The sequence below is a fragment of the Epinephelus moara genome, chromosome 20 (assembly GCF_006386435.1).
Source record: "Epinephelus moara isolate mb chromosome 20, YSFRI_EMoa_1.0, whole genome shotgun sequence".
Taxonomy (NCBI): domain Eukaryota; kingdom Metazoa; phylum Chordata; class Actinopteri; order Perciformes; family Serranidae; genus Epinephelus; species Epinephelus moara.
In genome coordinates, this window is record NC_065525.1 from 44804796 (window position 1) to 44818858 (window position 14063).

A 14063-nucleotide genomic window follows, 5' to 3' on the forward strand; every position below is an offset into this window, starting at 1 on the left:
TGGCTAACCAAGCATTACATCCCATCATGCACTGTGCCAAAGCATTCAGTTTCCATAATGTTGGCAAAAGAAAATGAGAATGAATGCACGTTTTTATCCGTTACTGTTATGTAAATGTTCTGAGTTGGTGCATATGTTTAAACAGCTGGTGGAGCTAATTCTCCGGTCAGTGGCATAAAACCACAGAGGAAGAAGACACAACGAGATGATGTCATTAAAAGAGCTCCAGTCAAAGCTCAAACGACGGAGACCATGATGGAAATATGACATATGACATGTTTTTATGCATTAATGTGAGGAAGGTTACAGTCTTCTCATTACTCCTCACGTGATCTGATGTTTAAGTCTGCCACCATTTGTCTTCAGTAAGATGTCACATGCTTCATGTACGTCATGATTTATTTGCTCCGTCTGTTTCCACTGCACTTTGTCACATTTTCTTTTTATTGCAACTCCAATTTTTCTACCTCTGCCTGGTGTACAAACATTCTGCTGGTATTTAGGTATTTTATTTAATTTTAGTTTTTCCAGCTCAATATGCACATTGAAAATACAATAAATGTAGGTGGATGGAAACACACTGATAAGTAACCAGACATGTTTGAGAATATTTCAGCTCAATATTGTCTCCCTTTTTTCAAGGTTTTCCATCAAGAAGCACACGTTTGTTTTTCACTGTAAAATGTCTCACTCGCTGAATATCTGGGTCATTATTCTTTAAGAACCAAATGTAAAAGTTGAAAAATATTCATACAGCAGGTTTATGTAAGGGAGATCTCAGATTCAGAGTTTATAAATTCAGATTCAGATTCAGAATACTTTATTAATCCCCGGGGGGAAATTGTTTTTGTTCCAATGCTCCGTGCAAAGTAGAAATAGAAATACAGCATGAATGGAAACAAGAGATAAAGATGAAGATATAAATAAAATACTAAAATAGACAATGAAATAAATAAAATAAAATATTAAAGTAGACAAAAAACTTTCAGGTCTTGATACATACTATATGTTTTGACCCTAAATGTTCAGGTGGAGTCCTACAGCTCGTTCTGTGGAGGTCTTCCTGCTCCAGAGTGTTCAGACAATCCTCTTCGCTACAAGTTCAGCTGGAGTCCGTATGGCGTCCTCTTAAACACCATCAGCCCCGCCATCTTCCTCAGAGACAACGAGGTACAGAGGCCTCACAGGAGCAGAAATTATTATCATGCAAAAATGTTTTCCTGCAATTACAGCTCTTTAACTCAGGAGGAGAAACTGAATCTGTGTGTGTGTGTGTGTGTGTGTGTGTGTGTGTGTGTGTGTGTGTGTGTGTGTGTGTGTGTGTGTCTTGTCCAGGTGGTGAACATCCCGGCTGGCGGCGCTCTGATGGAGTCTACCACGCCGATGGATTTCCTTCCTGGTTTCAACCTGGAGGGATTTCCAAACCGCGACAGCACCAAGTACGCCAAGCCTTACGGCATCCAGTCTGCACACACACTGATCAGAGGAACGCTGCGCTTCAGGGTACAACACATATGCACACTCGCACACACAATCACACACTGACCCTGCAAACTTAAGCTGTCAGCTTTGTTTGTTAGAATTTTTTTTCAGAAGTTTGATCTTTTCTTAATTAATCTCAAACTGATGTTTAGGGCTGCAACTAAAAATTACTGTCATTATTGATTAATGTGTAGTAGTACACATTACTACTACACAAGTACACAGAGTGTTTTCTCAAATTATCAGTTTTAATCAGCTAATAATCAATTGCTTCGTTTATAAAATGCCAGAAAAATGTAGAAAGAAAGAAATGTGCATCACAGCGCAAGTTGATGCCTTTAAAATGTCTTGATTTGTCTAACCGCAGAGGAAATCTCTGCTCATCACTAGGCTAATTTATACCATGTGAAATGCCATAGGCTTGTGCTAATAACGTTAGCGTGTTATATTTGTTTAGAAAACGTGTTTAGTATAAGACAGTTGTTTTGTCAGTGAACCTTGTGAGCTGTAATGGAGCCAAAGTTTGTAACGTTACCTTTGTTAAATGTTGCTGTTGTCCCTGGCTTCATACGAGCAGAGGAAATCTCTGCTAGCTGCTAGGCTAGTCTATAAAATGTAAAAACATTAGCATGTTGTATTTGTGGGGGAAAATGTGTCCAGATAAAGACAAGTCTGTGAATGCTGCGAGTTATAGTGAAGCCAATGTGTGTTCTTTTAATTGAAAGTGTCGCTATTAAACCATGTTAAATGTGTGTTTTGAATCAAGTAAATTTTCAGGACTTCACTAGGGCTGTACTGAAATATTCAGGATATTCGAATATTCGTTTCTATGGGTAGGTATTCGTTATGAAAATTTGGTATTCGAAATTTGTTTTTTTATTTACTTTTTTTTTTTTTTTACTTTTTTTTTGGTGCTAAATGTAGTCTTTTTGTTGTTGGTAAATGTAGGTTATCAATAAAAATCAAAACCTTTAAATTGCATTGTTAAAAATGTGAAAATATAGTATGGCCTACCAACGGAGCTTGTGCGCACGGCACGCTTGAGCGCATCCGTCTGAGGCTGTGGATCAATGCCAAGTTTTACCACTTTATCACTATTCCCTCTAACTTGTAGCTGTTTTTTCGTTATCTTTTGAATTTAATATGAATTATGGAACCGTTTTTGTCAACGTTTGTTTCCCCCGTTTTGTACAATAAATTATTGTTTAAAGTTTCAACAAGTTTCTTTTGGAGTGCGTGACACAAGTGTGTTTTGAAAACGACCGCGGACTGTCACCTGCTCAACGCATCAGTACCTTCGGATGCCATGACAGTAATAGCCAATAATGTCAAAATATCATTTACAGACCGATTTAACAGACGATCACTGCTGCCCGACCCGCAGGTCCATTTGCGGGTCCCGCGGGTTACGGGTCGACCCGCGCATCACTACTCAGCTCAGTCTATAAAGGCTGTACACAACAGTAAGGCTATAGACATTATATTCTATTCAGGCCGGCAGAACCAGCAGCGCATCGGCTCTACAGTGCACGGCACTGCTGATTAACCATTTTATTGCAGCACAGAGTGTCTGCCAGCAACCAATTACTTGCAGAGGCTTCCTACAACTTGTTTCAACGGTTCCGATTTAATCAGAAGACAAATTAAACAGGATGACTAGCCAATGTGAAAATCAAAAGAAAGCATAGAATAATGTACTGAAGGAGACTGTTGTGCCATCACAATTTTTTTTGTGGTTTGAGAGCAAAGATCCGGTCGCCGCTGTGCAAAACTCCGCAACACAATTAGGTCCGGAAAAACCCCGGAGGAGTGCTTTGCAAGGAGTCTTTGAAAGGAGCCGAGTCTGGCGTAAAACCGGAGAGAGCAGGCAGCACGGCCACAGTCTGGCGTAAAACCGGAGAGAGCAGGCAGCACGGCCACAGCACAGCCCCCCACCCCCCCCACCCGCCCGCCGTGAACGAATATTCGTTTTTAATTCTACCGAAGGTCCGAACTGCAGAGAGACACAGACACACCACCACACAAGTACAAATGCTCACAAAGGTGTAGGCCACGTGTGTAGGCTCCTAAAAATAGATTTAAAAAAATTACAGTATCAATATATGGCAGTGTATTGAATCATAACCCCTGTATCATGATAAGTATCGTATTCCCTGTCAGTGTGTCATTGTGACTCCGGTTCTGTCCCACAGGGTTTCTCCAAGGCCATGAGTGGGTTTGTCAAACTGGGTCTAATAAACAGTGAGCCATGTCCCATCCTGCAGCATACTTCGTCTCCTGTCTCCTGGGTAAGAACCTGCGCTGAGGATCCATTCAGTGTAAAAGGGATGATGGTTGAAAGGCAGCCTCTGAGCAGTGCCTCCAGCCTCCACTCTTTCTCCCGTCTGTCATCTGGTTTGATAAAATGAACTGTTTTGCAGCTCCCATTTGAAGCATCTTACTGTGGAAGTGGGTTTAGCTCAAGAGTCTATTGCATTACTGTCAATAGCTGCTTGTAAACATCAAGGCTGCAGCGAGCCAAGGCTCTCTGACACCGAGAGTTTACAGCAGATAATGTTTGTCGTCTTTATTCCTCTGAGATGAAAAAGAAACACAGAACTGCAATGTTTGGGATATGTTTATCACAAATCAAAGCATGATTAGCAATTTAAAATCTGCCACTTGTCTTTCTGAAAACACTCAAAAAATCATTTTCTGGAAACAAGATGCAAAGAGAAATAGAGAAATAATGAGAGTTAGCCCTGGAGCCGCCGAAAAGGTTAATGTGGCTGATTCGTAAAGTGTCTGAATGTCCATAAAGAGAAGAGAAGGAGACACTTAAGGAGACGATGAAACAGTGAGATACAGAAGAGGTAGGAAACAGTCTAGGAGCTAAAGAAGAGCTTTAGGAAACAGACTAGGAGCTAAAGAAGAGCTTTAGGAAACAGACTAGGAGCTAAATAGGTGCTAGGAGACATTTAGGTAGCCAAAGAGGAGCTAGGAGACAATATAGGAGCTAAGGAGGAGCTAGGAAACAGTGTAGGAGATACAAAAGAGCTAGGAGACAGACTATGAGCCAAAGAAGAGCTAGGAAACAGCATAGGAGATACAGAGGTGCCAGGGAGCTAAAGAGGAGCTAGGAAACAGTCTAGGAGCCAAAGAGAAGCTAGGAGACAGTCTAGGAGCCAAAGAGAAGCTAGGAGACAGTGAAGGAGATACAGAGGAGCTAGGAAACATCAAGGAGCTTAAGAGGAGCTTTAGGAGACAGACAAGGAGCTAAAGAGGAGCTAGGAGACTAGGACCTGAAGAACAGCTTTAGGAGACATTCTAGACAAAAAGGACACATGAGCCCCAAAGTGTTGGAGGACCTGTTGTAAAAACAGAAACTGTGGTCTGTCTTCTCGTCTCTGCAGAGAGACCTCCTCTGTAAGCAGATGGATTTGTCCTCCTCCATTTCCCAAGATGCCTTTGAAGAAGCCGTGTATGAGCGCATCGGAAAGGACGACTTTGTGATGGACGCCCTGAGATGGTGAGAGATTAAAACACAATTCTAAATATCGCAGGATTGAGGAATGTGCTGCCAACAGGCATGTGGGGAGGAAAACCTCTGTGTACTAATGCTGAACCTGAACCATCTGAAGAAGTCAGGGAACACCTGGGAACAACATCAGAGAGCAGTACCTACAGGAGTGAAGTTGAGGAAAAAAAGGTTTAAAGTTTTCAGGTTGGCCGGCAAACTGTGAACAGATAGAAAGGTTAGAGCTACGACAAAAGGTGGTCTTTCAGTTTTTTTGTCCCAAAACCTTATTTTAATTATTTATAGTCCATACAAAAATAATAATATAGTAATCTACAAGGCTATGAATCCAAATGTGTGATTTCAAGGTCTCAAAGGTAAAGTTCACAAAAAATGCCATATACACTGTATATAGTACCTCCCCAGGCTCTCTGTGGTTCCAGAAAAAGTTTTCTATTGAATGACATTGAGAGTGGAGTGAATGAAAGCGAATCCGTGAAAACAGATTTTAACAGAGTAAAAAAAGGCAAAAAAGGTTATTAAAAAGTCCAAAAACTTTATGAAAATTCCTGTGCAGCGTTGTCCAAATGTCCATTCATAGCTCATGCAAATTCAAACACAAACCTTTTCTGGGACCATAGATCACCAAGGGACATAAATCCTCTTCCATGAACTCTTCCATTAACTTCATCATAGCACATGAATTCCACTCGTAAAAAAACAGGCAGTTAAAGAGTCAGCTCCCAATACTCTGCTAAGCTAGTTAGTTTTAGTTTGCAGACCGGTTTGCAGTCAAGTTTTAAGCGATCAGAATGAGAGCCAGCACCTTCAAGTCTGAGGCCATGGTTGTCTGTTGGAACACAATGCACCGTTCCATCCGGGTTTGAAATGAGAAATGAGTTCCCCCTGTAAAGTGGCTGAACTTGGCCTTATAGAAAGGATAAAGGAGCTCCAGAAGGAGTAGAACTATTGCTCTTTAATGCCCAGTTCAGACCAAAGATTCGGGACGAGACGAGTTTAAACAGGCAGCTACTTCCTAAGTGCTGTCCTGCAACGTTCTAAAAACCTGCCGGTTCACACCAAGTCACTACCATGAGACGGTGTATCATCTCTAGTCAACAACTCTCTGTACTTCTGATCTGTAACGTCGACAGGAAGTGACCACCGTGAGACGGCGTATCATCTCTAGTCAACAACTCTCTGCTTCTGATCTGTAACGTTGACAGGAAGTGACCACCGTGAGACGGCTTATCATCTCTAGTCAACAACTCTCTGTACTTCTGACAGGAAGTGACCACCATGAGACGGCGTATCATCTCTAGTCAACAACTCTCTGTGCTTCTGATCTGTAACGTTGACAGGAAGTGACCACCATGAGAAGGCGTATCGTCTCTAGTCAACAAGTCTCTGTGCTTCTGATCTGTAACGTTGACAGGAAGTGACCACCACGAGACGGTGTATCGTCTCTAGTCAACAAGTCTCTGTGCTTCTGATCTGTAACGTTGACAGGAAGTGACCACCATGAGACGGCGTATCATCTCGTCGACAACTCTCTGTGCTTCTGATCTGTAACGTTGACAGGAAGTGACCACCACGAGAAGGCGTATCATCTCTAGTCAACAACTCTCTGTGCTTCTGATCTGATTTGCAGCTTTTCAGACTTATTTTGTGGCTGAATATAATTTGTAGCTTCTTAAAATCTGAATGAGGATAGTGATAGTGAGATACTGGCTACAGTGATGAAAAAAAACAGCATCAGATGGACTGTATTCATAATCAATACGCCACAATAATATAAATAACCAGCGCCAATTCATCAGTCAATGAGAGTGTGTGTGTGTGTGTGGGCGGGGCATAAGCACTTACAGCCAGCAGCAGCAGCAACCCACCGTCCAACACCTGCACACCGTGAGGACGGAAGCAGGGAGCTCGGTGGGGACGGAGCACCTGCTGCAGCAAGCCAACACGCCGTCTGTGGTCATTTTGACTTGACCAGCAGACTTCACTACAAGCTGATTGGCTGTTGAAACAGGTGATGAGCGTTACATTCTAAAACCAGCTGCTGCCGATTTGACCAGCTGAGTGTCAGGTGACACCATCAGCCGGCTTGAGTCGAGCTCAGACCAGCCAGTTCACACTGCTGCAACTTTTCTCTTCATTGTTCCAAAACGGTTTCATCTTGTCACAAATTATTGGTCTGAACTTAAGACCAAAACACACAGCTGCCAAACGTCTCATGGACGTGCCCCAAAGTGGCACTTCACACCACTGTCCTGTTATAAGCCTTGCTGCCCCTCAGTTGAACACATTTTTTCCCCGACTTGCTCTCAGGTTGTACATACTGGTTCCTGTTCCAGTTCTTCTTTGCCATGGCAGCTCAACTTCTTTCCTCACCATGGATGAATAAAGACTCCATTGCTGTTACTGTGTCTTGTAAATCCAAAAATGAATGAGGAGAGAGTTACACTGTCTGTGCTGCAGAGAGTGCATTAAGTGTGTTTTTGACATGTTCTTGTCACAACATGTATAGAATAACTTACATTTGTATGACAGAATATATTTTACACAGTAAAACAGATGCCAAAAAGTTAGATTCTGGTCTTCATTCAGTTACTGTTTTTTGGTCTTGCAGGCCAGAAAACAGTAGTGTTGTATTGTTCCTATTCAGTCTGTTGATCAACTGGTTATTTGGTGCTATGAAACGGTCCAAATCCTGCATAATACCCCTTGTTCAAGTTCTTTGGATGCCCATTTGTCTGTACTGTTCGGCTCTAGTGAGATGAGGCAGAGGCTGTCATTTTATGCTCTTCAAAGTTAGCGTTGGAGCTGTGGATTGCGGGCGGAGAACAAGGCCGAGGCTGCTCCTCTTCTGCACAGTTTTCACTTCCCTCCTTAATGAGGACGCCTGAAGTGGTGTAGCGCGCACACTCTTCAATTTAAATCAACTTTTCCAAGGGTCTCTTCAGACCAAGGCTCCGTGCCGCCATTGTTCTGCTGCCGCTGGCGGTGAAGGGAAGAGGGCCATGGTGGCATTGGAACGTAAATTCCTCTGACGGTAAAAGTGAACTGTTGGAAACATTCCATTTTTACAGTTAAAAGAGTAAAAAGCCAACGCGCTCGCAGCTCAAATTGAATGACTTGTTGTTCATTTATTCAATTCACCAGCAAAGCAACAACAAAAAGCAACTGCTCATCTCTTTAGATTTAGCCAAGGATGTGTGGGCTGCTGCTGCAGTGCTGTCAGGGTAATTTTCTTTTAAACCTTTTGAAATGGCTTTGTGAAGGTTTTTCTATTGTGAGAAAAGTCTTGTTTTTTGTGTCTGTTTTCAGGTTTGGGATGCTGAGTGACGACGAGTTGGTGCTTCACGCCGACAACGTGCTGGCTGCTCTGACAAAACATCTGGAAGTCAAACTCTCGTTTGGTGAGACACAAGCTCATTTTATTACCACAAATCAGAAGAACACAAGTACCAAATGTGATACTAGTACTTAAACTACTAATGACTTTTCTGCCCTGGTTAGATAAGGGCGAGCGAGACATGATCATCATGAGGAACGATGTTGGGCTTCGCCACCCAACTGGCGAGCTGGAGACCAAACACATCAGCCTGGTGGTTTACGGTGACCCCAGCGGCTTCTCCGCCATGGCCAAAACTGTAGGATACCCAGCAGCTATTGCAGCTCGCATGGTCCTTGATGGTCAGTGACATCAATCTGGGAGATTGTTTCCATCTCAGTTATTAAGTAAAATAAAAACTGTAAAAAAAAGTTGAAGTGTAAATACCAATCACACAATAAAACCACTGTGATTTGTCCCTGATAAAAGTGAACCAGCTTTGTAGTACTGAAAACTACGGGTTAACCTTGAAGTTACCTTGCTTATCCCAAATCCTGCTGTGTAGTACAGGCCTCTGGTCCGAGAAGCGAAGTTTAGTTCGTCCAGTTAGTCTGTGGAACAAATGTCATTTGTCTTGTCAGTCCACAAAGCTAACTTTAGTTTGTCTAGTCAGTCTGTGAAGCTAATGTTAACCAGTCCTTTCAGTCTTAGAAACTAACATTGTTTTATCCCCACAGTCTGCAGAGCTAACAGTAGCTAATGCTTTCAATCTGTGAAGCTAGCATTAGGTTATCCTGTTCATTTGTGAATTGGTAGTTTTTCCCGTCAGACTGTGAAGTTGGCCTTAATTTGTCCCGTCAGTCTGTGAAGCTAACGTTCATTAGTCCTGTTAATCTGTGAGGTTTACGTTAGTTTGTGGATCTCTAAAGTTAAAGTTTGTTGGTCCTGTTAATCTGTGAAACTAACCATAGTTTAACTTGTCTGTCTGTGAAGCTAACATTCGTTTGACAGTCTGTAAAGCTAACGTTTGTTAGTCTTGTTAATCTGTGAAGCTAACTTTTTTTTTTTCAGTCTGTCAAGATAACATTTGTTAGTCCTGTTAATTTGTGAAGCTAACATTCGTTTGACAGTCTGTAAAGTTTATGTTTGTTAGTCCTGTTAATCTGTGAAGCTAACGATAGTTTGTCAGTCTGTGAAGCTAACATTCGTTAGTGCTATTAATCTGTTAAGATAATGTCAGTTTGTCAGTCACTAAAGCTAAAGTTCATTAGTCCTGTTAATCTGTGAGGCTAACGTTTGTCAGTCTGTAAAGCTAACGTTCGCAATTCCTGTGAATCTGTGAAGCTAACGTTAGTTTGTCAGTCTGTAAAGCTAACTTTCGCAATTCCTGTGACTCTGTGAAGCTAACGTTTGTCAGTCTGTAAAACTAACATTCGCTAGTCCTGTTAATCTGTGAAGCTAACTTTAGGTTGTCAGTCTGAAGCTAACCTTTGTTAGTCCTGTAAATCTGTGAAGCTAACCATGGTTTATCTTGTCAGTCTGTGAAGCTAACGCTTGTCAGTCCTGCTAAACTGAAACCAGCGGCTACCTTGAAAGTTAAAAACCTTACTGATCTTAAGTTTAAACCTAAATCTGTGTGTCTTCTCTCTGCAGGTGAAATCACTGCAAAGGGATTAGTGGCTCCGATGACGAAGGATATCTACGGGCCAGCTCTGGCCAGACTGAAGGAGGAAGGACTTCAATTCATATCTAAGAGCACCGTGCTGGAGTAAAGCCTGGCCTTCAAAGAGAGCAGATCAGTAATCACTGTAAATACAGAGAAACTTTATGACAACCACGTTGTCAGCTGCCTTTTCACCAGCTTTATCCAAACTGGATTTTCCGACAGACTCAGACTCAACTGTCTAGTGATGTTTAAAAATCTATTTTAATCTTACTGGCCAGAGGCTGATAGAATAAATATTAGTTATGTCTTTTTTTCCCTTCAAATAAATATGTAAAAGGTTAAAAAGGGGGAAAAAGTTTGAAAGCAGGAAAAAAGCCAAACGTTGTTTTTATTGTGTTGAAATGAAATTTAGAACAATTTGATGATGCTTTAAATTTGTTTTAGGTCAAAAAACTGAAGAGGCAGCTGGTGATTATATTAAGTAATCTGTATCTGATATAAGCATCTGAGTTTGGTTAAATGCGCCAATCTGTGCCAAACTGAAATAGTTACAGTTTAGTTTCAGAGAAAAGTTCTTCTGTGAAGCTGTGTCCACTAATCCAACAGTATTTATGGCATTAAAAATTTAAAGCACACATGTAGTCACATAAATCAAGTTTAACTATTGTAGAAATCAGGTCCAACTGTTCAAACTGTGATGGATGTTTTGACTATCCACTGTAAAACTAGTTTACACTTGGGTATTATGAAGTAACCTGAACCTGAACCTGAGACTATTCCTGGAGACTCGATGGTTAATTCTGACATCTAACATAAAAACCAATGAAGCACTCATCGCAAGCGTTAAGCGGTTTAGAAACAAAATGAAACGTTAAATATTTTTTACATTTTAAGTACAATACAGTAACATAAAAACACTGTTGAAAACTGTTTTTGATCAGTTTGTTGACAGTTTTCAGACCAGGCGTACAGGAACGCCTCTCAGCCTTGCTTCCAATTTTTTCTTGTGTCCACCATATAACAGTGAGAAAATCACCTGTGGCCCAAAAAGCATTTCTCCCCTAGGCCACCATTATAAAAGAGACATCTCTTAAAATAGACATGACACCGCAAACTGCAAACAAGGTCAATTTTGTCTCTCGAATTTTTGATCCATACAGATTTTATGTTTGTAAAACTTTCCTCAAGTTGAGAAAAGAGATTAAAAAATCTGTGTAGGGCCGGACCAGCAGAGGAAACACTACTGCGTGTATTCAGGGGGCTGCATATTGTGAAAGTAAACCTGGAAGGTAGAAACTTTTGGGGTATACGCCAGGCGAGCGTTTCTCACTGGACTGAATACGCGCCATCTTGGGGTCTAGTACCTAGATAATATAACACATCCACATGACAGACGGCTAAGGGCTTGTTTATACTCCCTTTACGTACGAAAAAAGATGCATCTGTTTCAAACGATGTAAATGTCACTGCCCCCTCCCTTTAATTCCATTGGTCATTTATGATGGAACAGATACAGCCAATAGAGGGCACCAAAGGGCGGAGTCAAAAGTTTTTATCAGAACATTTGTTTTGTAGATTGTAGCTGGTTAGAAATAGAGATGCACTGATTTATTGGCTGCCCATCGTTATCGGACGATATTCGCCTTGTTGACTGCCATCGGTCTATCTGCAAATAAGATGGCATTCACCGATAGCAGTGGCCGATGTTTTTCTGTTGTGTCACATCAATTTTGCGCAGGCTAAAATGCATTGCTCGAAACTACTGGCATTCTCTTGTCCCTGGGACAATAGAGAATGTATTTGGGATGAACAGAGATCTTCCCCAGGACGCCGTTGGGTCGAAACGGCGCCGTAAACTCATTATCGACACGTGAGGGAACTCACCCTATTTTTTTCCTGATAATACCAGTTGTAAAGAACAAATATGTGTTTTCATCGGCAGGAGGGGGAGAGCTAGTTAACGTTAGCTGTTAGCAGTCGTTGACTGTAACTAACTGCTCTGGTTGATTTTCCTGACGTGTTTGATTACATCATGATGCGTTCAAGGTCTGTTTGGTAAAAATGAGTATTTGGCAACGGTAAATTAGAACGCTCTCATGATGTGCTCAAATTTAATCTTGCAAAATGTAGTTTTTTGCGAGAAAGTTGAATAAATATACACTTGTTCGAAGGAGAAATTTGTTTATAAAATAGATATCAGAGAGGAAATTATGATATATTATGTATACTATACGTAATAAAATCTTTTAATTACTGCTTCAAAAGTCTTTGTACTGGTACAAAGACTTTTGAAGCAGTAATTAAAAGATTAAAGAAGGTAATGTTAAAGGTTGTTTCATAACTGTGAATGATTGAATTTGTGCACAAAAGGGGGAATTAATAACGACAAAAACAAAATAAACCACAAAAACAAAATAAACCACAAAAACAAAAAAGCATCGGCTATCGACCAAATTGTTATTTTAAACATCGGTATCGGCCCAGATTTTCACAATCAGTGCATCCCTAGTTAGAAATCAACATAGTTGCTGAACCTTTCCTAGTTTAAACTCTTAACTTTTTCCTCCATCACCTGAAACGGCATCTGATTTCTGTATTAAATAAAAATCCAACAGCTCAAAACTGCACTGATCTTCAAGCTGTGATAACTTCGAACAAGAAAGACCTCAACCTTGTTACACACCTAACTCACTATTTCTTCAAACACATCAGGAAAATCAACCAGAGCAAAAGTCCAACAACAAAAGTTGCCTCAGAGTGAACACTAACGAACCAGAGAGCAGCTGCAAATGATTTTCAACTGGTTTGTATAGGATCACGAGTTAATAATTTTATTTGGTTTGTCAGCATTTTTTTTGTGTGGTGCTTTTGTGTTTTACAGTATGTGTGCAATGTCATGACATCACAATCTCAATATCCCAAAAATACTACAATAATAATAAAACTTTTTTTTGTGATGCCTTTAACGTTAAAATTAACAACTCAAAGTGCAGAAGTTTAAACAAGAAACTCTGAATTTTGAGTGTGCTTTCTATAAACGTCAAGTCAAGTTTATTTATATAGCACATTTCATGCGACAAGCGCAGACTCAATGTGCTTAAAAACAGAAACAACGTGTCTGTTTTAAAATTATTTTTGAAAAGTTACTTTTTTTCCCCTTAAAACACTAAACCTATCTTGGTATAGATTTTAACTACCTTTGGGTAATATCAAAAAAAGAGTCCGAAAACTATGAAAGTGATATCTATAGAATATAATTTAATTTTTCTCATGATCTTGATTTGTTAACTGAAACATAATCGCTAACAATGGCGTCCAGCCTCTGTGGAGCTCAGACGTGGAACTCTTTTTTCAAGGTGTTGTAAAGACTGAATTCTGTATTTGTGGAGCCTGTGTCAAGTTTGTCAGACTATTTATTGTCTGACACCTGAGCAATATTTAATTTATCATTTAAGAGGGATGTGGTCACCTTATAAATGGTTTGTTACATGCTTTAAATGGGTAAACAATTAATACCCAGAAAGAGAGTTATTTAATATGTACCTGAGATATATTTTTAAAATAAAATATCCATATGTGTACCTGACATGTACTTTATATGTGGGCCTTCGTAGGGTTTTAAACAGAAGAGTGTTCGTGTGATGTTTTTGGTAGATTTGTAGGTTTGGATTGGAATGACAAATTTTGTCAGCAACACAGAACGGCACTAACTCATCAGTGATCTCTAACGGTTTTATTTTAGTTGTTTTAATGTTTCAGTTCAAGCATTTGTTTGTAAAAGCTTGTTTTGATAGAACGTTTTTTGCTTTATAAAAATGTAAAAATGGTTACACGAATAAATGTATTATGTTACGTTATTTCTTCTTCCTTCATTGTTTAAAGACAAAAAATTAATTTAATTTTGCCTCAGTGCCAGCAATAGTTGTGGCCAGAGGCATTATGTTTTTTGGGTTGTCTGTCTGTCTGTCCATCAGTCTCATTCTTGTGAAAGCGATATCTCAAGAACAGCTGCAGGGGATTTCTATAAATTTGGCACAAATATCCACTTGGACTCAATAACAATTCCGATTTGAATCTGGTGG

The 14063-nt window shown here is 40.3% G+C and overlaps 1 protein-coding gene across 6 annotated transcripts in view; it reads left to right on the forward strand.

The window, feature by feature from the left end:
* The window catches only part of aass (aminoadipate-semialdehyde synthase), a 50208-nt gene extending 36370 nt beyond the window's left edge, over window positions 1-13838 (forward strand). For all 6 annotated transcript variants that reach the window (XM_050072851.1, XM_050072854.1, XM_050072852.1 and 3 more), the window contains 7 exons: window positions 1030-1170; window positions 1336-1503; window positions 3675-3770; window positions 4875-4990; window positions 8309-8400; window positions 8501-8677; window positions 9969-13838. In XM_050072851.1, coding sequence (XP_049928808.1) covers window positions 1030-1170; window positions 1336-1503; window positions 3675-3770; window positions 4875-4990; window positions 8309-8400; window positions 8501-8677; window positions 9969-10087 — 909 coding nt within the window. In that variant the 3' untranslated portion in view covers window positions 10088-13838. The remainder of the gene's footprint in view (window positions 1-1029; window positions 1171-1335; window positions 1504-3674; window positions 3771-4874; window positions 4991-8308; window positions 8401-8500; window positions 8678-9968) is intronic.
* Window positions 13839-14063: the final 225 nt, after the last annotated feature.